This window comes from Scyliorhinus canicula, chromosome 27 (assembly GCF_902713615.1).
Source record: "Scyliorhinus canicula chromosome 27, sScyCan1.1, whole genome shotgun sequence".
NCBI lineage: Eukaryota > Metazoa > Chordata > Chondrichthyes > Carcharhiniformes > Scyliorhinidae > Scyliorhinus > Scyliorhinus canicula.
Window position 1 is genome coordinate 11,362,252 of NC_052172.1, and position 26,843 is coordinate 11,389,094.

General features: G+C 50.8%; 1 protein-coding gene across 3 annotated transcripts; it reads right to left on the reverse strand.

Annotated features, from left to right (window-relative positions):
- Positions 1–688: 688 nt before the first annotated feature.
- On the reverse strand, positions 689–26,264 carry ech1 (enoyl CoA hydratase 1, peroxisomal). Of its 3 annotated transcripts, none has more exons than XM_038786020.1 (10): positions 26,154–26,264; positions 19,223–19,388; positions 16,504–16,592; positions 13,095–13,219; positions 12,077–12,125; positions 10,361–10,425; positions 8,300–8,370; positions 6,170–6,236; positions 4,081–4,231; positions 689–2,542 (listed from the first exon to the last, which is right to left on the reverse strand). In XM_038786020.1, exons 1-9 carry the CDS (start codon positions 26,188–26,190, stop codon positions 4,100–4,102), a joined length of 801 nt encoding a protein of 266 aa, XP_038641948.1. In that variant the 5' UTR covers positions 26,191–26,264; the 3' UTR covers positions 689–2,542; positions 4,081–4,099. The 3 variants fall into 3 exon arrangements, with proteins under 3 accessions (XP_038641948.1, XP_038641947.1, XP_038641949.1); XM_038786019.1 differs by having other exon boundaries at positions 6,165–6,236; XM_038786021.1 differs by lacking the exon at positions 26,154–26,264 and adding an exon at positions 26,041–26,128 and having other exon boundaries at positions 2,344–2,542; positions 6,165–6,236.
- Positions 26,265–26,843: the final 579 nt, after the last annotated feature.

Consider the following 26,843-nt stretch of genomic DNA (forward strand, 5'->3'; position numbering starts at 1 on the left):
TCAAAGATAACTTCATCCCTTTTAGTAAGACTGCAAAGTCTAGCTAGGTCTCGGTCTCCCTATGCTGAGTTGAGGGTGATATTGGCCAATAAACAATTTGCACCCTGGCCCTCCCACCTCGAGGATCTAGCCACTGACTGCGTTGCCTTGTCCAGACTCTGGCTTTGGGTTGTTATCCGTGGACGGATGCTCCAATAACCCTGGAGGCAGGTGAAGGTTGGCAACTCATCGCACAGCTCCTGCCAAGAATTGCAAAAGGACTTTTCCAAGCACCCCTTTGTAGGAAAGTCGAAAGCAAGTTAGGGTATCTGTATATTGTCGTGGGAATGTCCCTTTAAGAAATGTTTGTATAATAATAATAATAATAATCGCTTGTCACAAGTAGGGCTTCAATGAAGTTACTGTGAAAAGCCCCTAGTCGCCACATTCTGGCGCCTGTTCGGGGAGGCCGATACGGGAATTGAACCCACGTTGCTGGCCTTGTTCTGCATTACAAGCCAACAATTTAGCCCACTGTGCTAAACCAGCCACTGAAATCTGAAATGCAACCATCAGCTTCAAAGTGATGGTGCAAAAATTCCTTCATCGTTGCTTTCTAGTGGCTGGAGAACACCTCAGAGATGCAGATATGAGTAAAAGATAAGAAGTTACCATTAATCTTGAGAAATTAAGGAAATACAAAGACAGCTATTTGAATTTCAGTTTTATTTGTGGAAATGTAGTTGAATCGCAGTGTGCAATTTGAACATGAGTATTGTACTTGAAATGCACACATTTAATTACAAAGCATGAAATATATAACGAAAAGCAATGTATGTTTTTGCAGCTGGAATTTTAATACAAAAATACTCGGGTTTGTGGAGTTGTTAAAATGTGGAGGGGGGGTCCTCAGAAGCAAAACGTTTGTGAACTTTTATCCTACTTTATAAGTGTGGCTATGGGGCAGCACGGTGGCGGTGGGTTAGACCTGATGCTTCACGACACCAAGGTCCCAGGTTCGATCCTGGCTCTGGGTCACTGTCCGTGTGGAGATTGTACATTCTCGCTGTGTCTGCGTGGGTTTTGCCCCCCCCCCCCCCACAACCCAAAAGATGTGCAGGTTAAGTGGATTGGCCAAGCTAAATTATCCCTTAATTGGAAAAATGAATTGGGTATTCAAAATTTTTTTTTAAAATGAAAAAAAAGTGCTACAATTCAGCAAGTTCTTCAGTAACTGACCATCACTGTGAGGCATCCTGAGATTGCTACAGAAATGAAAGTCCCTTTTTTAAAACAGATCTAATTTGGGAGGGGGGGGGGGGGGGGAATTGTACAGAAGATGATTGGATTAAAGCTATAAATGAGGGCGATGGAATCAGGAAGTTGAAGAAATCAATTATATGCTGACTTTCTTAAATGGGCAGGCAGCACGGTGGCGCAGTGGGCTAATATTGCTGCCTCATGGCACCGAGGACCCAGGTTCAATCCCGGCTCTGGGTCACTGTCCGTGTGGAGTTTGCACATTCTCCCCGTGTCTGCGTGAGTCTCTCCCCCACAACCCAAAGATGTACACGGTAGGTGGATTGCCCATTCATTGGGAAAAAAATAATAATTGTGTACTCTAAATTTTAAAAAAAACTTAACTCCAAGGAATAACAATTGGCAGCAGCTTGCAAACCCATAACCACTACCGTCTAGTAGACAGAGAACAGAGACACAGGAACACCACCAGATTGGGTCTCTCCCCCCATCGTCACTCAGTATCCTCACTTGGAAATGTATCACCATTCCTTCATTGTGGCTGGATCAAAATCCTGGAACTCCTCCCTAACAGCACAGTGAGTGTGCCTACAGCAGGTGGACTGCAGCAGTTCAAGAAGGCCACCTTCTCCAGGATTTGGACCCAGTGACAGCTGATGTATTTCCAAGTCAGGTTGGTGAGTGACTTGGAGGGGAGCCTCAAAGTGGTGGTGCTCCCAGGTATCTGCTCCTCTTGTCTTTCCAGAGGGTAGCGGTCGTGGGTCTGGAAGGTGCGGCCGAAGGAACCTCGGCAAGTTCCCCCAGTGCACCTTGTTCCCACAAACAGCAATGAAATGATGACCAGTCGATCTGTCTTAGCGAGGATGGTTTGAGGGATAAGTATTGGTCAGGACACTGTATGTGGGTTTAGAAAGCTGAGCTGACTGCACACCCTTATTCCTACTGCACTTCATTTCTGATGGTACCAGTGATTGTGTGAAGCAGAATAACCTTCCCATGATTACAGTGGTGAGTTTGCAAATCAAAGGCTGAAAGCAGAGGCAAATAAAATCAACGGATGCAAAAATGATTTGACACAACACGTATCCCCATTGTAAAATATACTTTTTTTGTAGACAAATATTCATTAGGTTTATTTGTTTTAAAAATCATCAGGCATTAGGTAGTCGTGCAGGATAGTATTCCGATTCCACCTCCATCACAGTTTGGAGTAAGACACATCTTTTGGGGACTTCTTCTCCATCGCTGCCTGAGCTGATTTCACAAGGTCGTCTGTCTGTAGCATCGACATGTTCCATGTGGCCTGAAAGGAAAGAATTGAGACTGTCTCAGTGATTCCTGCCCATTGTACACAATCAAGCGAGAATACTTTGGATGGATGATAGTCACAGAGCTGGATATATCTGTGTATAATCTATACACCTGAGGTACTGTCACCTCAAATATAAACATAAACTATAAAATAGTCCCATATATATATATATATATATTATACATAGTAAAATCTCCATCCTGATTAGTAATGCCAAAAGGAGATGCCTGAGGAAGAAAAACCAGTAACCAGAAAATGGAATGTGAAAATGAAGGAGAGAATATCTTGGGCAAGATACAGAGAATTGACAAATCACAGGCCAGACAACATTTCAAAACTTTTTGTTTATCTAATTATGGAAACATTTGAGTTTCTTTCACATTTTAAATGTCACATTTCCACTTGGTTTTAAAAATAAAAGATCCCCCCGCCCCCCCCCCCCGCGAGCCGCAGCTTAAAACGTGGTCATTTGCCATGTTTCCTCGTGCAGCAATTGAACTCTGGATGACCTCTAGAGCAACTCAAATAATTTCCCCAAGAAATTACTTCCACTAGAAGTGCTTTTTAAAAATTGTCAAAAGTAGGCTTACATTAACACTGCAATGAAATTACTGTGAAAAGCTCCTGGTCCACACAATCCGACGCCTGTTCGGGTACAGAGGGAGAATTCTGGATGTCCAATTCACCTGCCAAGCAGGTCTTTCGGGACTTGTGAGATGAAACCGGAGCACCCGGACACGGGGAGAATGTGAAGACTCAGCACGGACAGTGACCCAAGCTGGGAATCGAACCTGGGACCCCGAGGGCAGCACTGCGGTGCAGCGGTTAGCACTGGGACTACGGCGCTGAGGGTTCGAATCCCAGCCCTGGGTCACTCTCCGTGTGGAGTTTGCACATTCTCCCCATGTCTGGGTGGGTTTCACCTCCACAACCCAAAGGCTGGTTAGGTGGATTTGCCACGCTAAATTGGCCCTTAATTGGGGGGGAAAAAAAATTGGGCACTCTAAATTCATTTTTTTTTAAAAGAACCTAGGACCCTGGCGCTGTGAAGCAACAGTGCTAATCACTGTGCTATCGTGCCACCCATGCAGTGGCCTTAAAGGGACAGAGCATGTCAGAATCTAAACACAGTAATTGTGCTCAAATCTCAACCGATACACAAGACATGTTTCTGTTGCCTCTTTAAAACATAGAGGCCCTTTCAGCTTTCAAACCAAACACCATGTGTTAGTTAACTATGAAATTGTACCATAGATTTCCACAGGGCTCTTTTGATATCTTGTTGCATGGGAGACTGGAAATCCCTCCAAAGAGATGGAATAAATGTAAGTGCTGCAGTTTTTTCTCCTGTGGCGATTTCAGGTAGCAAATCAGAATTAGAACAATGGTAATTAATTCATGGTGTGGAAATGCCATTGAAACTTTTAATGGTGCCACACACACACCAGCTGAAAGGGGAGGAGAGATCAAGTTATCGAGGTTGGCCACTGACCCGTTAAATAAACCTCAATGATCGGTTCCATACTCACAATATAATTCAGGCCGTCCTTAACAGAGTGGTCCCGGGAATAGATCAGGTTCATCTTGGCCCCTTGCACTCCCACTGGGCTTTTGCTGGCAATCTCGGAAGCCATCTCGAAGGCACCATCCAACATGGCTTCTTTGTCTTCGAAGAGCCGGCTTTGGACAAGAGGAAAAAAAGGAAGTTTGTGATGCTAGCCCATCTCATGTTGGGCAAAGCCCAGCATGCTAATTCCCCAATCTCCATCCTTCAGTCGTCAGTGTGTGTTGACTACGGGAGGAGGGGAGGGGCAGGGGGCAGGAAAGCAAAGACAGGCACAGCATCAATCTGGCCTGCAATCTTTGAACTTACCCCGGGAGGAGGGAGCCAATGCATAATGGTAATTATTACTCTGTTCCTAGGATCACTTAGGCCAAACATTGTGGCCCACCACCATTCTGAGACCAGCTTACTTATTAACAAGCCTCAGGGTTTCCACCTTAGTCTCGGTCAACAGCGAGCACAATTATCATCGTCCTGCCCAATGTGTTGGGTTCAGAAAGGTGAAGACAGGTCTCCAATACTCTACTCAAGTTGCCATTCTTCATGTCTAAGCCCCGGTGGGCTAATTAAGCATGTGAGACATTGTAGTGAAGCAAACATCCACTCTGAGCAGCTGATCAAAAGCAAAAACCTCTGGACGATTTCCTTCACAACTAACCCAGGGATGCGGAGGACAACAGCCGTTCCACATGAGATGCAATAACTCAGAGCAGATCGAGCCCGCGGTCTCAGCGTGTAGAGCCCAGTGTCACAATAACCAGTGCAAGCGGTCTCCAACCCACCGGGGAACTTAGAACTTTTCAGTGGTGTCCAACACCAAGTGCAACATGGGAATAAATTCAGGAGAAGCCACTTTTAGAACCAGTGAGCAATGGGACTGACAGGACCAACAGGCGGAGGGGTTAGGATGACCGGTCTCTCCCAGTAATGACCTGCTGTGAGATACCCACACAACCCCTCGTCATGCTGGCTTCAATCTTGTTCAGCCCCGCGGGACATGTTCACAGTCGCTCTGGAATGTGTATTCGCACCCATTGGATACGCAAGACTTGCATTTATATAGTGACCTTCATGACCTCGCAATGTCCCAAAGTGCTTTCTAGCCAATAAAGTTGTCCTGAAGTGTACTCACCATTGTAATGTAGGAAACACAACAATCTGCACACAGCAAGGTCCCCAAAGCAGCAATAGTGATGTCGACTGAGGGATTTATATTGGCCAAGACACCTGGGATAACTTACCTGGGCTCCTTTAAATAGTATTGTAGAATCTTTTGCATTTACTTGAGGGGGCAGATGGGACCTCGGTCTGAAAGATGAACAGTTCAGTGCTCCCTCACTGTTGCACTCGGGAGTGCCAGGCTGGGCATTGTGCTGTCTCTACAGGAGGACATGAGCTTACGACCTTTCGAGGTGTACAGTGCACCAGAAATAGTGCCCTAACTCGCTGAGGCTTTGGGTGACCCCGTTCAGCTTCTCTTCCCCAGGGAGTGGTGCACAGGCACCCAGTACCTGATTGACCATGGATATGACAGGCCCCTGAATGTGGCTGTTAACGTCTTGTCAAATTACACTGTTATAGTTTGTTAATGTCAATTATATTTGAGTAGACATAAATAGGGGCTAGCTGGGACACTGGGCCAAGTGAGGGGAAGGGCTGTGAGATTGAACAAGTTAATATGTCTAGGGGATAGCTGGGACACTGGGCCGAGTGAGAGGAAGGGCTGTGAGATTGAACAAGTTAATATGTCTAGGGGATAGCTGGGACACTGGGCCGAGTGAGGGGAAGGGCTGTGAGATTGAACAAGTTAATATGTCTAGGGGATAGCTGGGACACTGGGCCAGAATAGGTCAATAAACGCTCAGTTAAAAAAAAAGGTTGTGTCTTTGTTTCAGTTTCATCAACTAGCTTGAATCCGACTAACAATGGCTAGAAGTGGACTGATCAATGGGATTGTGGTGAGGTAAACGCCGGCATCTTTGCTCCTACAGCCCACAAACATAATGAACTTTGAGGCAAGGTTGAACGTGATATTAAACCAGATATTACCTCACCAGACCACAGCTTTGTGCTTCATCCGCCATCATCATCCTCGCTGTGTAAACCAGTTCACTCACCAGACTAGAAAACACAAATAGGACAAAGAGAAAACCCTGATACCATTCACAGATCGCCTCAGCTTTCACCCCACCCTCCGCGCACCCAATCTAACCGCTGCTTAAATGCAAAAATACCTAACATTGAAAATTCCAACTTTCCCTAAACCAACGGCTGATCCTGCAAGTATAACTCTGATCCGGGCCAGAGCTGCGCACCGATTCATAACATTTTCCAGATCTCCTTCAGATTCAGCCCAGTCTCCAGACAGCTTTTCCCAGAGAGGCAGAAAGGATGGAGTTTGTCTTTTCCTGTTGTGTTGTGGGTGTCCAGTTTGACTCCGAGGGAATAGGTCTCGGAATGAAATGAGTTGCCAATTCGCCACAGCCTGGTTTTGTGCTCCTAACATAGACCAATTATAGTTTGGATCCTATTTCGGATTCTTTGCATTTCGTTCTGAGAGAAGGAAGTTGGAGAAAATATTGTCCCTTTTGAGCCAGGAGCCCAAAACTAGGGATCATAAAGGAAGACTTGCATTTGTTTTTTTTAATATAAATTTAGGGTACCCAATTCTTTTTTTCCCCAATGAAGGGGCAATTTAGCCTGGCCAATCCACCTACTCAGCGCAGCTTTGGGTTGTAGGGGTGAGACCCACGCAGACACGGGGAGAACGTGCAAACTCCACACAGACAGTGACCCAGGGCCAGGATCGAACCCCGGTCCTCGGCGGCGAGGCAACCGTGCTAACCACCGTGCCGCCCCAAGACTTGCATTTCTCTAGCACCTTTCACAACCTCCCAATGTGACTGCTGTCGTAGGAATCAATGCAGTCAATTAGTGCACAGCAAGCTCCCACAAACAGCGATGTGATAATGGCCGGATCATGTTTTCTCATTGATGATGATTGAATGATAAATATTGGCCGGGACACTGCGCTTGTACAAAATAGATATTTTAAGTCCTTCCGAGGGGGCAGACAGAGTCCCGGTTTAACATCTCATCAGAAAAACAGCACCCCTGATAGGGCAGCACTCCTCCCTCAGTACTGCTCCACAGCATCAATCCTGACCTCTGGAGCTGGTTTGAACCCAGAACCTTCTGCCTTAAAGGTGAGAGTGCGGCCCAGTAATCCACTGCTAATACATTGTCATACCGTACAAAACAGTCACTATAAAAACCAGGAGGTTATTCTGGAGAAACGTCATTAATCAAGACAGCCTTGTACCATGTAGACTGGTGGAGGTGAATAGCACAGATAGATGTGTAAGCAGAAGCTAGTTAAAGACATGAGGAGTAAAGAATATGATATGTGGATACATGTAGAAAGAGGCTCGTTTGACACGACCTGTGAGACTTAATAGCCTGTTTCTGTTCTGTAAATTCGAGGTGTTTTTCACCGGCAGATAGACATGGATCAGTCTGAAAAAAAGGCAAAGCAGCTTTTTTTTTTGTTGCATACAGCAGAGCTCGTAGCAACCTAGGAAAGGGCAGGTATGAGTCAGATTACAGGAGAGAGCACAAGAGGAGGGCAGTGAGGGACGCTTGGCAGCAATAGGAGGTGCGCCAGACATAAGGCAGGAACGCGGTCACACGTGAACAGAGGCCAAGGCGGGGCCTCACGAGAGCCTGCTTTTGTTGCTGGTCTCGTTGACTGTAAAACTGTGGCTGGGTCAAAATCCTGGCCACCGCCTCAGAACGAAGGGACAATCCTTGAAAACTGAGGAGGAGGAGGAATTTCATCAGCCAGAGGTGGTGAATGGGTGCTACGGAAGGCTGTGGAGGCCAAATCACTGAGTGTCTTTAAGACAGAGATAGATTGATTAATAAGGGGATCGGGTGTTATGGGGAGAAGGCAGGAGAATGGGGATGAGAAAAATATGAGCCATGATCGAATGGCGGAGCAGACCCGATGGGCCGAGTGGCCTAATTCTGCTCCCATTTCTTATGGTCTAACTCCCTCCCCAATAGCACTGTGAGTGTGGCGACACCACATGGACTGCAGCGGTTTCAGAGGGCAGCTCATCCCCACCTTCTCAAGGGGCAATCCAGATGGGTCGCTCCCCCATCCCACCCCACATAAATATTACCTGGCGTTCCCTATAACTTTGGGAAGTCGCTGTAAAGTGCCCACGTCTGCGGCCATTCCGATATCCACTTCCTGGATAGAATGGAAAGGATACGCTTACATTTGGCAGACTCCCGGCAGGCAAAATATTAAACAACAGCTCACGACAAATGTGGAGCAGGGGCTGGTCATCAAATCTAATCAACACTTTTATTTATATTGAATTTATCTCCCGCCATTCCACCATCTCAGCACGTCGCAGCAATTTACAACGAACGAAATCATTGTGAAAAGTGCGGTCACTGTCGTGATGTGAGAAACGTGACAATTTACTTACAGAAAGATCCAAACAGTGAAATAAATGATCATCAGCTGGAGGCGTTGGCTCAGGGGTAAAGAGTGGCCCAGACACGTAGCTCAAACAGTGCCGTGGGATTTATGATGTCTACCCGAGTCTCAGTTTGACAACTCATCTGAATGATCGCACCTCCGACAGTGCAGCACTCCCTCAGTACCGCACTGAAGTGTCAGCCTAGATTAAAAGGTTCAACGTACATCAGGGCAGTGAATGAATTAACCCTCGGAAGCCCCCCCTGAGAGAGAAGTACATGGGAGAGTCAGAATCTGTGAGGTACAGCTCTTCCAATCACCAGTCCCCCTCCCACCCTGTCTATAAAGGACAGAATCTACGGTTGGAGGAGCAGTGAAGGCTGGAGGGAGGGAAGCTGGGATTTGGAGGAGCTGGAGGAGTTATTCCGGCTGGTCCCGCTGCCACCATGCAGGAGATTTTCCGGACTGCGCAGTCACCAATCGTCCAGGAGGCCAAGGAGGAGCATCAGGAGCAGGGAGTCTTTGTTGGCAATGAGGCTGAAGCAGGTCCAGTGGAACTGTCACTCGGCCTCTGCGGGGCTTCTGAGCAACGTCCATTGGAGGCAGCCACGAGTTGCGGCTGGATGGGGCAGAGGGGTGTTATGGTTACTTTGGGCCATATGCAACCCTTTGAGAATAAATTTGACAAGCTGCTTAGAAAGGAGGGCATCGGAGTATGTGGGGGCGGGGCGGGGGGAATGAGCAGGGGGGGGGAATGAGCGGCGAGATGTCAACTTACATTTGCTCAGAGATGTAATCATAGACTTCACAGTGCAGTAGGAGGCCATTCGGCCCATCGAGTCTGCACCGGCCCTTGGAAAGAGCACCCTAATTAAGCCCCACGCCTCCACCCCATCCCCTTTATCCCCAAACCCCACCTAACCTTTTTGCACACTAAAGACAATTTAGAATGGTCAATCCACCTACTGCACATCTTTGGACTGTGGGAGGAAACCGGAGCACCCGGAAGAAACCCACGCAGACACAGGGATAACCTGCGGACTCCGCACTGACAGTGACCCAAGCCGGGAATCGCACCTGGCGCTGTGAAGCAACTGTGCTAACCAATGTGCTACCGTACTGCCTACATAATACGGTCACTCTGTTTTTTATGGGAAGAACTTTGCAGAGTTTGTTCCGAGAGTCACCACCGGTATTGTTTGTGGGTTCTGCCTCCAACAAGTACCTGTGAGTAGGGAGTAAGGTTCACAGGGAATCGGACAAGAGGAGCCTTCATGAGCCTGACAATATGTTCATGTTGGTACTGTGCGTCAAGATTCCTTGGCCAAACAAACCCTGCAAGGTCCTCGAAGAGTCGACATCCACCATGCAGATGATGAGAAAACTCTCGAGGCTGATAGCTGCTGGGATAAGTTGCTTAATGACCACGAGTGAGATATCTTATCCTTCATTCAATGTCAGGTGCCTACTTCACCCAGTTAGGGGTGGGCCCTGCCCCAGTGGTGAGTCAGCCGATGGTGGGTTCTTGGAGAGTTTTGATAACAGAGATGAGCAGTTTTAAAATGATGGGGAAGCTTAACGAATGAGCACCCCGCTAACACCAAATGCGTCTGCTCTGGGTGCCTGGGGGGGGGGGGGGGGGGGGGGGGGGGGGGGGGGGGGGGGGGGGGGGGGGGGGGTAACTGTATACTCCCCACTCTCCCAGATGCCACATGACACACTTGAGAAACAAATTCACTCAACAAAAACTCACCTTCACTTGGAACCAGGCATCCCGAGAACACAGTCGTATATCGCAGGCTGTGATCAAATCTACACCTATAAAAGAAAGGTGATCCTTCAGTTTAAGGTAGTTTGATGTGGGCATCAGGGGCAAGGCCAGCATTTGTTTCCCATCCCTAATTGCCCTTGAACTAGTGTCTCGCTCGGCCATTTCAGAGAGTAGACCAGGTTAAAGACGGTAGATTTCCTTTGCTAAACGGCATTAGTGAACCAGATGTTTTTGTTTCATTTTCATTTTGTTTCATTGTTTTGGTCCAGCATTTATTACCCATTCCCAACTGCCCCTTGAGAAGGTGGTGGTGAGTTGCCATCTTGAACCACTGCAGTCCGTGTGGTGCAGGTACACCCACTATGCTGTTAGGGAGGGGGTTCCAGGATTTTGACGCAGCAACAGTGAAGGAAGTTTTAAAAATAAATTTAGTGTACCCAATTCAATTAAGGGGCAATTTAGCGTGGCCAATCCATCTACCCTGCACGTCTTTGGGTTGTGAGGGCGAAACCCACGCAAACACGGGGAGAATGTGCAAGCTCATCACGGACAGTGACCCAGAGCCGGGACCTCGGCGCCGTGAGGCAGCAGTGCTAACCATTGCGCCACCCGACAGTGAAGGAATTGCCGATATATTTCCAAGTCAGGATGGTGGGCGGCTGAGAGGGGAACCTCCAGGTGATGGGGTTCCCAGGTATCTGCTAGCCCTGTCCGTCTAGATGGTAGAGGTCGTGAGTTTGAAAGATACCGTCTCAGGAGCCTTGGTGCGTTGCTGCAATGCACATGGCTGCCACTGTGCGTCGGTGGTGGAGGGAGTGAATGTTTGTGGATGGGGTGCCAATTAAGCGGGGCTGCTTTGGAGAGTCAGGAAGTGGGTTTCCCGCCGCAGGATTCCCAGCCTCTGACCTGCTCTTGTAACCATGGGTATTCATATGGTTAGTCCAGTTGAGTTTCTGGTCACTGGTAACCCCTAGAAAGTTGATAGTGGGGGGATTGGATTTTGTTTCTGGTCACATGTACCGAGGTATAGTGAAAAGTATTTTTCGGCGAGCAGCTCAACAGATCATTAAGTACGTGAAAATAAAAGAAAAGAAAATACATAATAGGGCAACAGAAGGTATACAATGTAACTACATAACACCGGCATCGGGTGAAGCATACAGGGGTGTAGTGTTAATCAGTTCAGTCCATAAGAGGGTCATTTAGGAGTCTGGTAACAGTGGGGAAGAAGCTGTTTTTGAGTCTGTCTGTGCGTGTTCTCAGACTCCTGTATCTCCTATATTCAGAGATATAATAACAATCTTTATTGTCACAAGTAGGCTTACATTAACACTGCAATGAAGTTACTGGGAAAAGTACCTGGTAATGCCAGTAAATGTCAAGGGGCAATGGTTAAGATTCTCTCTTGTTGGGAGATGGCGATTACCTGGCACTTGTGTGACAGAAATCCACGATAGTTTCATGGTCACCATTACTGAGACAGTTTACCAATTACTCAATCAGATATTGTCATTTAATCTACATTTAAAATTCAATTCCTCAAACTAAAAGTTATTTCCGTAATATACGCTAATTGTGAAATTAAACATCCTCACAGGAATATGGAAACACACAAAAGTCGGACAGTACCTCAAGTGGTGGGGACGTCACCCGTTACAAGACTACTTACCGGATTAACAAAATGGCTCAAGCACTTACCTCCTCCGATGCAAGCGCCGTGAACTGCCGCAATAACTGGCTTCGAGCACTGGAACAGAGCACAAAGTAAAACTAACCTCGGCAGGCAAAGGATTTTTGTACCTTTATACAGCTTTGAAAGTGGCTACCATCTGGAGTTCCAGAATGGCACTCCTGCGTTGCGGGCAACAGGTTGCAACCCCCCCCCCCCCCTCCCTCCCGTGACTACGGTACAACTGCGGCTGATCGCTCGCAGTGTTAACCAGCAGTGACCTGGGAGAGTGAAACTGGGCCAGTCAGCCAATGTAACATTGTGGTGCCCGGGCAGTCTGGCCATTTTATATCGGGGGCCTGGCAACAATTCTTTACAACTGAGGGGTTTGCTAGGGGCTTTTGGATTCAAGCATTTGACAGGGAGCTGGAGTCAGGTGCTGCCCAGCGAAGGGAGGGGTGTGGGGTTCCCGTCCCCAAAGGGAATTAGTGAACCAGGAGGGTATTTCATTCAATTTGCCGTGGCAGAATTTGATCGTCCAAACTCTGGGTGGCTGGTGCAGGGTGGTAGTGATGACACAACCTCACTCGCATGTCACTGTGATGCCCAACTGCCGAGTATGAATGACACTGACAGGGGATGAATTGACGGGGTGCAGCATGTAGCAAAAGACTTAATTTTACCCTGCTCCTCAGGGAAGGTGGTGGAGGGGCAGGTGTGGTGCACATGTGTCCACAGGTACGTGCGTATGTACGCAGGTAAGAGTGCGTGCAGTTACGCGTGTGTGTGTATGTGGTATATGTACGTACAGGTATATTTGTGTGAGGATGTGTGTGTGTGCGCGCGAGTGCATGTATGTGAATGCGAATTTGTGCGCACGCAGCGCCCAAATACAGGAGTATACGAGTACATGAGTGAGCGCGAGTACACATGTGTGTGTATGTGCGCAGGGCAGTGTGTACATGTGCCTTCAGAGTGTGAACCGTGACCCGGAATCCGAGTGCAAATGAGGAAGGGTTCTACTGTAATGACCATGACAGTTCCCACCTTTTCTATCACGTTAAAGCTCTCTTGATATTGCAGGATTGTGTTCCTCATGTGCCAGGCCTTCCTGGCTGTATCATCGCCCTGCGGCTGCAATACTTCCCCCGCCATGTCCAGCAGATCAATTCCTGTGGAACATTACCAAAATTACTGGTTTGATTCAGCGATAATCAATCCATCTCCTTTTTTTCAAATGCACTTAAGGCCTTTATCGGACAACCCAATCCTCACCTCCCACCACAACGTCAATCCACATCCTAACTTCACTCCCATTAGAATACCGAGGGAGTGCTGCACCATTGGAGGTGCTGCCCTTCAGATCACATGCTAAACATGCTAAACTTGCCCTCTCCAAGGCAAGTTAAAGATCCCAGGGTGGTATTTATTCAGAGTCACTGCGGCACAGAAGGAGGCCCTTCAGCCCGTCAGATCCATGCCGGCTCTAGGGCAGCACAGTAGCAGAGTGGTTAGCACAGTTGCATCACAGCTCCAGGGTCCCAGGTTCGATTCCCGGCTGGGTCACTGTCTGTGCGGAGTCTGCACATTCTCCCCGTGTGTGCGTGGGTTTCCTCCGGTTTCCTCCCACAGTCCAGAGATGTGCAAGTTAGGTGGATTGGCCATGCTAAATTGCACTTTGTGTCCAAAACGTTTCGGTGGGTTACTGGATTATGGGGATAGGAGTGGAGGTGTGGGGCTTAGGTAGGTGCTCTTTCCAAGGGCCGGTGTAGGCCCAATGGGCCAAATGGCCTCCTTCGGCACTGTAAATTCTCTGATTCTGCAGAGCTATTGCAGTCTGTCCCATTCCCCCGCTCTGTTCCCGTCCATTCAATTCCCTATTGAAATTATTGATCATCTCGGCTTCCACCACCCTCATAGACAGCGGGCTCCTGGTCATTGATAATCACTGCGTAAAAAACGTTCAATCTCACATTCCCACCCACATCTCCTGCCCAAAACCGTAAATCTGTGTCCTCCCCTCGTCCTTCAGCTCAGGGGAACAACTTGTTTTTATCCACCTTATCGAAACCTATCATAATCTTGTGCATCTCGATTAAATCTCCTTCGCTCCAAGGAGAACAATGGCACCTTCCCCAATTCTAACCTGGGAAGCAAAATTCCTCAACTATGGAGCCCTTCCGGCAAATCTCCTCTGCACCCCTCGGTGATCCTCACATTCTTCTTAAAATGTGGTGGCCAGAACTGGACGCAATACTCTTAGTTGTGCCCTAGGTAGACCTTCACAAAGGTTTGTCTTAACTTCCCTGCTTTCGCACTCAAGAATAGATTCTCTACAGTGCAGAATGAGGCCATTCAGCCCATCGAGTCTGCACCGACCCTCTGAAAGAGCACCCCATCTGGGCCCAATCTCCTACTCTATCCCCATACCCTCACCTAACCCGCACATCCCTGGATACTAAGGGGCAGTTTATCACGGCCAATCCACCTAACCCGCACATCTGTGGACTGTGGGAGGAAACCGGAGCACCCGGAGGAAACCCACGCAGACACGGGGAGAACGTGCAAACTCCGCACGAGGCTGGAATTGAACCCGGGTCCCCGGTGCTGTGAGGCACTAGTGCTAACCTCTGTGCCACCTGTTTATCAAGCCCAAGATCCCGCGTTTTTCCCCATGCTTGAAGGACAGAACAACATCGCCGTTCCTTCACTGCCGCTGGGTCAAAATCCTGGAAGTCCCTCCCTGACAGCACAGTGGGAGTACCTACACCACATGGACTGCAGTGGCTCACCATCACCTTCTCAAGGGGCAATTAGGGATGGGCAAGAAATGCCAGCAAAGCCCACGAATCTTCACACCAAAATTCATTCAACTAACGAATTCACTCCGAACATTGTGCTGCCACATGGCGTGTGACTGGGTGCGAAAATACAATTCTGAGCTGCTGCTCGCGAGGGAATCTGGGCCTTTGGAGCAAACCCACGGGCCACTTTGCACTCGTTACGTTCCCCAAATGCCGATGGAGCAATCCCCGCAACAGGTTTCACCCCATTTTTAATCTTGAAGTCAGAACACGTGAACAAATCATGTCAACGAAGAAAATCCTGTTCTGCGTCACAGGGTTGCTAGAGTTTTAAAAGAAATGAGAGAACTTACAATCTGGAGGGCGGCCATTCAGCCCATCCAGCCTGTGTTGGTATTCATCTTCAGTGGCTCGGAGCACGTTCCTACTCAAAGCCCCCTCTCCCCCCATCAAACCAGGGGCTTTGTTATGACAGTTAAGGTGGGCAATTTGACAATGGGTTGTATGCTCCGTAAGGTGGGCAATTTGACAATGGGTTGTAGCTCCGTAAGGTGGGCAATTTGACAATGGGTTGTATGCTCCGTAAGGTGGGCAATTTGACAATGGGTTGTAGCTCCGTAAGGTGGGCAATTTGACAATGGGTTGTAGCTCCGTAAGCTGGGCAATTTGACAATGGGTTGTAGCCCCACAACACTTCCTGGATCTTGGTGCAGCTTTTAAGAAAATATTTTTATTCTCCGCCTTTTTCACATTTTCTCCCAAATCTGCGCCCACCAGCAATAAACAATAATCAGTGACGAATATGTCAATCCCCATATCAATAACAACGATCCCATCCTCCCACCAGACCCCCAAACATTAGCCCGCATGTTAACATAAATAAATAACAAAAAGGAATCAGGAATCGCCCATAGTCACCATTAACAGGTACAGTCCCCCTCCCCCCAACCCTCCCACCCACCCCCTATTAATGTTTGACGTAATCCAATTCTCGAACGTGCATAATGAATAACGTCCATGAATTGTAGAGCCCCTCTACCCTTCTCAGTTCAAATTTGACCTTCTCAAGAGTCAAGAATTCCAGCAGGTCCCCCCCCGGCCATGCCAGGGCACAGGGTGGAGAGGTTGATCTCCATCCCAACAGGATCCGCCTTCGGGCGATCAACGAGGCGAAGGCTACAACATCCGCCTCCGCACCCGTTTCCAACCCCGGCTGGTCCGACACCCCGAATCAGGCCTCCCGGGGGTCCGGATCCAGTTTCACGTGCACCACTTTAGAGATTACCCTAAAAACCTCCTTCCAGTAATCCTCCAGTTTTGGACAGGACCAAAACATATGAACGTGATTCACGCCCCCCCCCCCCCCCCCCCCCCCTCTGCAACGCTCACACATCTTCTACCCCTCTCAAAGAACCGGCTCATCCTCGCCCTTGTGAGGTGCGCTTTATATACCGCCTTCAGCTGCATCCGCCCCAACTCTCGCGCACGAGGTGGAGGCGTTCACCCTCCGGAGCACGTCACGCCAGAACCCCTCCTCCATACCCTCTCCCAACTCTTCCTCCCACTTTGCCTTGATCCCATCCAGCGGTGCCTTCTCCTCTTCCATAAATAGCCCCGTAAATCTTTGTGCGGCTTTATGAGGTTGCGCTTACCTGCGGTAAACATTTTTCCAGCTCCTGATACAACAACAACTCTCTGGTCAGTGTCCTGGGCGATCCTCTGGAAGCACTCCACCATCTCCCTGTTGAATTAAGATAGCGTCATTACTGTTGTGCCAGACAAGATGTAAGCTCATCACGAATATAGGGTTCAAGCGATTTAAGTCGCATTCCTTGGACAGCGAACGCAGGCTGTGGAGTCAGTGCAAGCGGCTGCAATGAGAGAGTTTCTAAATTGCAACTTCTAACAGCTATGGAGATTTTCTTTTGATTCATTCAAGAGATGTGGGTGCCCCTGGCTGGACCATCATTTGTTGCCCATCCCTAATTGCCCCTAGAGAAGGTGGTGGCGAGCCACCTTCTTGAGCCACTGAAGTCCATGTGGTGTAGGTACACCCACAGTGCTGTTAGGGAGGGAGTTCCAGGATGTTGACCCAGCGACAGTGAAGGAACGGCCGATATGTTTCCAAGTCAGGATGGTGGGCGGCTGGGAGGGAACCTCCAGGTGGTGGGGTTCCCAGGTATCTGCTGCTCTTTTCCTTCTAGATGGTGGCAGTCGTGGGTTTGGAAGGTGCTACCAAAGGAAGCTTGGTGAGTTGCTGCGGTGCATCTTGTAGACGGTACACATGGATGCCACTGTGCATCGCTGGTGGAGGGAGCGAATGTTTGTGGATGGGGTGCCAATCAAACGGGGCTGCTTTGCCCTGGAGATGATGTAAATCCCCCTGGATGTTCAGTGAAAGGTTAAAGGGTCAAGGTTGAGGTGTGACAGGTACAGGAAGTGTAAACCAGCAGCAGCAATCTATTTACAGTCAAATCTTCATTATCTGGCAACTCGTAGGGAATGAATGTTGCTGGGAAACGGAGAATTCCATTGCCCAATGAGATACAGAGATGCCTTTGGTGCAAGTTCTCAGGAAGCAAAGAGCAGAATATGTTTTAGTTCTAATCTTCAACCGTACATTAAAACGTAAATTAGCACGTCTGCCTCACGGCGCTGAGGACCCGGGTTCGATCCCGGCTCTGGGTCACTGTCCGTGTGGAGTTTGCATATTCTCCCCGTGTTTGCGTGGGCCTCACCCCCACAACCCAAAGATGTGCAGGCTAGGTGGATTGGCCACGCTAAATTGCCCCTTAATTAGTAAAAATAAAATAAATTTAAAAATAATAGCGTGCAGGTTTTGGATAACTTCCTAACAGTTTCCGATTGGTCTGTATTCGGGAACGCCAGTTCTCGCTCTCTCTCCCTCCTCGCTAACTCTCCCTCCCTCCTCGCTAACTCTCTCTCCCTCTTCGCTAACTCTCTCTCCCTCCTCGCTAACTCTCCCTCCCTCCTCGCTAACTCTCCCTCCCTCCTCGCTAACTCTCCCTCCTCGCTAACTCGCTCTCCCTCCTCGCTAACTCGCTCTCCCTCCTCGCTAACTCGCCCTCCCTCCTCGCTAACTCTCTCTCCCTCCCTCCTCGCTAACTCTCTCCCTCCCTCCTCGCTATCTCTCCCTCCCTCCTCGCTAACTCTCTCTCCCTCCTCGCTAACTCTCTCTCCTTCCCTCCTCGCTAACTCTCTCTCCCTCCCTCCTCGCTAACTCTCCCTCCCTCCTCGCTAACTCTCTCTCCCTCCTCGCTAACTCTCTCTCCCTCCACGCTAACTCTCTCTCCCTCCCTCCTCGCGAACTCTCCCTCCCTCCTCGCTAACTCTCCCTCCCTCCTCGCTAACTCCCTCCCTCCTCGCTAACTCTCCCTCCCTCCTCGCTAACTCTCTCTCCCTCCTCGCTAACTCTCCCTCCCTCCTCGCTAACTCTCTCTCCCTCCTCGCTAACTCTCCCTCCCTCCTCGCTAACTCTCTCCCTCCCTCCTCGCTAACTCTCTCTCCCTCCCTCCTCGCTAACTCTCCCTCCCTCCTCGCTAACCCTCCCTCCCTCCTCGCTAACTGTCTCTCCCTCCACGCTAACTCTCCCTCCCTCCTCGCTAACCCTCCCTCCCTCCTCGCTAACTGTCTCTCCCTCCACGCTAACTCTCTCTCCCTCCCTCCTCGCTAACTCTCCCTCCCTCCTCGCTAACCCTCCCTCCCTCCTCGCTAACTGTCTCTCCCTCCACGCTAACTCTCTCTCCCTCCTCGCTAACTCTCCCTCCCTCCTCGCTAACTCTCTCTCCCTCCTCGCTAACTCTCCCTCCCTCCACGCTAACTCTCTCTCCCTCCCTCCTCGTTAACTGTCTCTCCCCCATTGGTGAGGCTCCTTGAAACCTACCTTCGTCGCCAAGTTCTGAGTCACCTGCCCGTGCATCTCATGTGGATCATGGCAAATTCAGCTTGATAACTCTCCTGTGGGGAGAATGTCTTACTCCCTGACAGGCGCTACGCAAATGCAAGTCCAGGACGTTCCTTGAACAACAATCTGTCCAATTCCAGCGTTTCCTGGACAGCACCATCACAACACAGCACTCTCTGCCATAGGGAGGTTTGGGAGCTTCATGGGTTTTGCTCATCCTTAGCACAAAGGAACCGGACTGATCCCTCTACACCAGAGGTTAGGAGGTTTAAGCCTATGGTGTGTAGAGCTGGTCACACATGGAAACCCCTTTAACCAGGAGATAATCAAAGCTAAATGGGGAGTTCCCTTTAACCAGTGGGTAACTAGGGTTTGGCCAGGCCGCTGCCTTCAACCAGCACATAGTCGGCGTTACTCATTCTTTGTTCAGCTGACTTTGAAGTCACCTCCAAAGGGTTTTGTTCATCGCATTCCTCTTCTCGGGTCTGTTCAGTTCCACGTGCAGCACACTGTCCCTCGCTTGCGAGACGCGCAGAGTCTCAAAATCGTACGAGGGCGACGCCACAGACATCGTCCGCAGTCCGGTTTGCAAAGTGTGGAACAAGCCCCGACCTGTAGGGATGGGCAAAGGGGATTGAGATTCAAACAGAAACAAATGTGAACCCCCCCCCACCCCTCCATTTCTCTTTCTGCACCCCACTTCTGCCCCCCCCCCTCCCCCCCCCCCCCCCCCCCCACCACCACTCCTCCAATCCCATTATTTGCTTCTGTACAATTCGCTCCGTGGAATGCTTCCAGCCTAGAGGCAGCCCTGGGTCACCAGGAGACCAGGGAACAGGGGCCAGCGACAGACAAGGAGGGGCTCATGGGGTAAGGGTCACGGAGAAGATGGGGACCTGGAGGAGACTGGGGTGTCTCTGGGCAGATGAGATGGGGTCCTAGACAAGATGTGGAGGGGTCCTGGACCAGATGGGACCTGGAGGAGACTGGGGGGTCTCTGGGCAGATGAGATGGGGTCCTAGACAAGATGTGGAGGGGTCCTGGACCAGATGGGACCTGGAGGAGACTGGGGTGTCTCGGGGCAGATGAGGAGGAGTCCGAGACAAGAAGTGGAGGGGTCCTGGACCAGACAGCTGGCAAGGGAACAGCACTCCTTGGCATTGTGCCCAAGCGTGGGCCCCGATCACGGATGAATGTACCATCTGTTAACGCTCGCCCACATCAGAAAATCATTCCAATGTCACCTGGGGGCTTCGCTTCCAGCAAAATTACACTGAATTTACGGTGCAGAAATTGGCCATTCGGCCCAACCAATCCCTGCTAGCGTTCATGCTCACTCCTGTTTACACAAAGAACAAAGAAAAGTACAGCACAGGAACAGGCCCTTCGGCCCTCCAAGCCTGCGCCAACCATGCTGCCCGTCTAAACTAAAATCTTGTACACTTCCAGGGCCGGTATCCTTCTATTCCCATCCTATTCATGTATTTGTCAAGATGCCCCTTAAACATCACTATTGTCCCTGCTTCCACCACCTCCTCCGGCAGCGAGTACCAGGCACCCACTACCCTCTGTGTAAAAAACTTGCCTCGTACATCTCCTCTAAACCTTGCCCCTCGCACCTTAAACCTATGCCCCCTAGTAATTGACCCCTCTACCCTGGGAAAAAGCCTCTGACTATCCACTCTGTCTATACCCCTCATAATTTTGTAGATTATTATTAAACTCGATCGGCGTTTCTCTCTGTACCTTTCCCCTTTGAGTTTCTACCTAGTTTGCCAAATACATCTCTGCTATTCACCTCCACCACATTCTAACCAACTTCTGGAAAAACTCCCAGACACTGGCAAACTTGGCACGATGGCTGAGGATTATTTTCAGAAGGGTCATCCTTTTTAGCTTAAACCTGTTTAATGGGTGTTTATAAATGGGTGTGTATATAAATATCTGCAGTGGATGGACCTTTAAGAAATGGGTATGATCAGTGATGTCAGAGTGTGGGCGAGCTGGGCTGTCTGTCAGCTTTTTACTTTCGTTTTAGGCTGTTTGCTGCAGGGTGTGTTTTAGTTTCATTTTCGGTGTTGGAGCTGAAGCCAGACCAAGCAGGTGTACTGCTGTTCTCTCTGCCATCAAAAGACTATCTCTTGATCATTTGGTGAATTCAGAATTATAATGTTCTCAGTAGTGAATGTAAACCTGATGTGCTTCTGTTGAAAGGTGTTTCTTCTGTCTTCTGGCTGTTGTTTGGGAAGTTATTAAGGATTACGTCGGGTTGTATTCTTTGGGGGTTGTATTTGAATTAATGGTTGCTAAGATGTTCACTGTATGTTTTAAAAACGTTAACTTGAGTTCATAGAATAAACATTGTTTTGCTTTAAAAAATACTTTTCCATTTCTGCTGTACCATCCTGTAGAGTGGGCCATGTGCTCCCCATACCACAATCTAGTAAAAGTTGTGGGTCAGGTGAACTCCATGATACACTTTTGGGTTCTCTAAACCCTGGCCCATAACAATGTAGCTCGACCTGCTATTCCAAACACAGCAGACTTGGACGAGGGAAGCGAATGCACTATTGCCAAGTTTGTAGATGCCACAGAAAAGGTGGGAAGGCAAATGGTGAGGATATCACAAAGAGTCTACAGAGGGATATAGACAGGTTAGGCAAGTGGGCAAAAACCTGGCAGATGGAATATAATGTAGGAAAATGTGAAGTTGTGCACTTTGGTAGGAAGAATAAAGAAGCTGAATATTATTTAAATGGAGAAAGTCTGCAGAAAACCGCAGCTCAGAGGGATTTGAGCGTCCTTATCCATAAATCACACAAAGCTGGCACGCAGGTTCAGCAGGGAATTGGGAAGGCTAAGGGAACGTTGGTCTTTATTTCAAAAGGAAATGGAATATAAAGATATGTAAGTCTTGCTGAAACGACAAGGCACTAGTCAGACCTGACCGGGAATACTGTGAACAGCTTTAGAACATAGAACATAGAACAGTACAGCACAGAACAGGCCCTTCGGCCCTCGATGTTGTGCCGAACAATGATCACCCCACTTAAACCCACGTTACCCGTAACCCAACAATCCCCCTATTAACCTTACACTACAGGCAATTTAGCATGGCCAATCCACCTAACCCGCACATCTTTGGACTGTGGGAGGAAACCGGAGCACCCGGAGGAAACCCACGTGCACACGGGGAGGACGTGCAGACTCCACACAGACAGTGACCCAGCCGGGAATCGAACCTGGGACCCTGGAGCTGTGAAGCATTGATGCTAACCACCATGCTACCGTGAGCCCCCTCCTTTGCTCTCCTTTTCTAAAGAAAGATATACCGGCATTGCAGGTAGTCCAGAGAAGGTTCACTGGGCTGATCCCAGGCGTGGAGGGATTTTCTCATGAGGAGAGGTTGAGTAGCTTGGGCCTGTGCTCACTGGAGTTGAGGCGACCTTATTGAGGCATATCGGACGATGCTAAGAGGTCGTTTCCCCTTGTGGGAGAGTCGAGGACCAGAGGGCTCAATCTCAGAGTGAGGAAGTCGCCCATTTCAGACAGAGATGAGGAGGAATTCCTTCTCTGAGGGGACTGAATCTGTGGTATTCTTCACCACAGAAAGCTGTAGAGGCCGGGTCGATAGGTATATTCAAGGCTGCGAGAGACAGTAAAGGAATCCAGGGTTATGGGGATAAGGTGGGAAAATGGAATTGAGAATTATATCAGATCAGCCATGATCTTATTGAATGGCGGATTCGATGAGTTGAATGGTCTATCTGCGTCTACATCTAATGGTTTAATGGGACCTCACGTTCTGGATGTTGCTGGGATATATTGCTGGGATTATTAAATGATGGGGCAGCAGGGTAGCACAGTGGTTAGCCCTGTTGATTCACAGCTCCAGGGTCCCAGGTTCGATTCCCATCCTCGGATGACTGTCTGTGCGGAGTCTGCCCGTTCTCCCCGTGTCTGCGTGGGTTTCCTCCGGGTGCTCCGGTTTCCTCCCACAGTCCAAAGATGTGCAGGTTAGGTGGATTTGCCGTGATAAATTGCCCTTAAGTGTCCAAAAAGGTTAGATGGGGGTTACGGGGATAGGGTGGCGGTGTGGGGCTTGGGTCGGGTGCTCTTTCCAAGGGCCGATGCAGACTCGATGGGTCGAATGGCCTCCTTCTGCATTGTAAGTTCAATAATTCTATGAGATTGGAATGACATGAATCTCTGCTCCTTCTGTCAATTCGGACGGACCAGTTTGTTGGTTTTTCAGGCTGACATGTTTATTTAATCGATTACTGCCCAGGATGACATGGTTCACATTCCACGGACTGTGTACCCACTTGACCTGTTCTTGTCCTGATGGGTGTTGCAATGTTGGGTGTTGCAATGTTGGGTGTTGCAATGTTTCAGACGCGAGGCCAACATTTCACGGCTAGGGAATGGAAAGGGCTTCCTGGTGGGGCTGACGGGGGTAGCGGTGGGTAGGCGAGGGGGAGATGGGTACCACTCACGTCTCCGAGCCACAAGGTTCCCGGTTCAAACCCCTCTCCAGGATTTGAGCACAAAAACCAAAGCTCGCTCCGCACCCGTCACCTTGCGGATGGCAAATTAAACCCGAGGGCCCCGTCTACCTGCTCAGGTGGATTAAAGATCCTGTGCCGTTATTTTAGAGAAGAACAGGGGAGTTCTCCCCAATGTCCTGGCCAATATTTATCCTTCAAATCAACATTGGACAGGTAATCTGGTCCACCACCACCTGTCTTTCTTGTATTGATTCTCAGTCTCGCTGGCTGGCACCAGTATTTATTGCCCATGCCCCTGGAGAAGATGGTAGTCACAAAGTCTTACAGCACGGAATGATGCCATTCGGCCCATCCTGTCCGTGCTGGCCATCAAGCACCTATCTACTCTAATCCCATTTTCCAGCACTTGGTGCGTAGCCTTGTGTCGCTGCAGCGTTTCAAATTCTCATCTCATCTAATTCACAAATCCAATCCTATCCAATCTAAATACTTCTGAAATGTTGACGGTTCCCGCCTCCACCACACTTCCAGGCAGCGAGTTCCAGATCCCCACCACCCTCTGGGTGAAAACGCTTCTCCTCAAACTCATTTTCCTTACCTTAAATCTCTGCCCTCTGGTTATTGACCCCCTCCTCTAAGAGGTAAAGTTCCTTTGGATCCGTGCCCCTCACAATTTTAACACCTCAATCGGGTCACCCCCTCAGCCTTCTCCGCTCCACGGAAAACAACCCCGGCCTAACCAGCCTCTCTTCATAGCTGAAATGCTCCAGCCCCGGCAGCATCCTGGTGAATCTCCTCTGCACCCTCTCCAGTGCAATTACATCCTTCCTATAGTGTGGCGGCCAGAACTGCACACAGTACTCCAGCTGTGGCCTAACCAGTGTTTTATACAGCTGCAACAGCTCTTGTATTCTATGCCTCGGCTAATAAAGGCAAGTATCCCACATGCCTTCTTAACCACGTTATCTACCTGTCCAGCTGCCTTCAGGGACTAAAGGACATGCACCCCCCCCCACCCCCCGTTCCTCTGTACTTCCTCGGGTCCTACCGTTCTTTCTCTTCTCCCTGGCCTTGTAAGTCCTCCCATAATGCATTACCACCTTCTTCAATCGCTGCAGTCCGTGTGGTGTAGGTACACCCACAGTGCTGACAGGGCAAGAGTCTAGGGACGTTCACCAAAAGACAGTGAAGGATAGGCCAATATGTCTCAAGACAGGATGATGAGGGAATCCTCTAGGTGCTAAGGTATCTGCTGCCCGGGTCCCAGGTATCTGCTGCCCGGATCCCAGGTATCTGCTGCCCGGTTCCCAGGTATCTGCCGGCCGGTTCCCAGGTATCTGCTGCCCGGGTCCCAGGTATCTGCTGCCCGGGTCCCAGGTATCTGCTGCCCGGATCCCAGGTATCTACCGCCCGGGTCCCAGGTATCTGCTGCCCAGGTATCTGCTGCCCAGGTATCTGCCGCCCGGGTCCCAGGTATCTGCCGCCCGGGGCCCAGGTATCTGCCGCCCGGGGCCCAGGTATCTGCTGCCCAGGTGTCTGCTGCCCGGGTCCCAGGTATGTGCTGCCCAGGTATGTGCTGCCCAGGTATCTGCTGCCCAGGTATCTGCTGCCCGGGTCCCAGGTATCTGTTGCCCAGGTCCCAGATATCTGCTGCCCGAGTCCCAGGTATCTGCCGCTCGAGTCCCAGGTATCTGCCGCCCGGGTCCCAGGTATCTGCTGCCCAGGTATCTGTTGCCCAGGTCCCAGATATCTGCTGCCCGGGTCCCAGGTATCTGTTGCCCGGGTCCCAGGTATCTGTTGCCCGGGTCCCAGGTGTCTGCCGCCCGGGTCCCAGGTGTCTGCCGCCCGGGTCCCAGGTGTCTGCCGCCCCGGTCCCAGGTGTCTGCCGCCCCGGTCCCAGGTGTCTGCCGCCCGGGTCCCAGGTGTCTGCCACCCGGGTCCCAGGTGTCTGCCGACCGGGTCCCAGGTGTCTGCCGCCCGGGTCCCAGGTGTCTGCCGCCCGGGTCTCAGGTGTCTGCCGCCCGGGTCCCAGGTGTCTGCCGCCCGGGTCTCAGGTGTCTGCCGCCCGGGACCCAGGTGTCTGCCGCCCGGGTCCCAGGTGTCTGCCGCCCGGGTCCCAGGTGTCTGCCGCCCGGGTCCCAGGTGTCTGCCGCCCGGGTCCCAGGTGTCTGCCGCCCCGGTCCCAGGTGTCTGCCGCCCGGGTCCCAGGTATCTGCCGCCCGGGTCCCAGGTATCTGCCGCCCGGGTCCCAGGTGTCTGCCGCCCGGGTCCCAGGTATCTGTTGCCCGGGTCCCAGGTGTCTGCCGCCCGGGTCCCAGGTATCTGCCGCCCGGGTCCCAGGTATCTGCTGCCCGGGTCCTAGGTATCTGTTGCCCGGGTCCCAGGTATCTGCCGCCCGGGTCCCAGGTATCTGCCGCCCGGGTCCCAGGTATCTGCTGCCCAGGTCCTAGGTATCTGCCGCCCGGGTCCCAGGTATCTGCTGCCCAGGTCCTAGGTATCTGCCGCCCGAGTCCCAGGTATCTGCTGCCCAGGTCCTAGGTATCTGCCGCCCGAGTCCCAGGTATGTGCTGCCCAGGTATCTGCCGCCCGAGTCCCAGGTATGTGCTGCCCAGGTATCTGCCGCCCGGGTCCCAGGGGTTTGGATCTTGCTGTGTAAATGTCTAAAGCCGGAGCTGCTGGTTGGACAGGAGCCTCCCTCCCGCTCCTCACCTCCCGCTCCTCACCCCCCACTCGCCCAGACTGACCCGGGCTCTTACCGGGGCTGCTCCTGCCTGAGAGGCCATTCCACCCCGGCCTCCCCTCCGGCCCCGGCTTCCCGCCCGGTCCGCGGCCCCCAGATACCCGTCCCAGGTCCCGGGCCCGGACTCACAGCCGCTCCGCGCTCCTCCGACCAGGTGAACAGCCATTCGCCCAACAGCGACCCGGGGCCGATACAGCGCCGCCCGCGGCCTGGCTGAGTCACTGCAACCCAGCGCCGCCCCCGGTCTGGCTGAGTCACTGCCTCACAGCGCCGCCTGCGGCCTGGCGGAGTGACTGCCTCACATCGCCGCCCGCGGCCTGGCGGAGTGACTGCCTCACATCGCCGCCCGCGGCCTGGCGGAGTCACTGCAACAGAGCGCCGCCTGCGGCCGGGCTGAGTTACTGCCTCACAGCGCCGCCTGCGGCCGGGCTGAATCATTGTAACACAGCGCCACTCCGCGGCCGGGCTGAATCATTGTAGCACAGCGCCGCCTGCGGCCGGGCTGAATCATTGTAGCACAGCTGAAAAAAGAACGAGCAAGTTGTTTTGCGGACCGGTGGAGTTCCAGGCACCAAATATGCAGACAGAAACCAGTAAAGTGAACAAAAACCTACTTCTAATAAACCTCACCCCAAACAGAACAAAAACACTGAGCTCATTATCTAAAACAGAGCTGATATACTGGAGCTGCAATCAATCCCTCAGCACCATTCCAGTTAGCTAACTCTTCAGCTGGCAGGGCGGCTCCCACCCAGAGTGAAGAGAAATGTAAACAGAAAAAAGACACAAAGTTTATAAACCTCATTAAACAGAGTACTC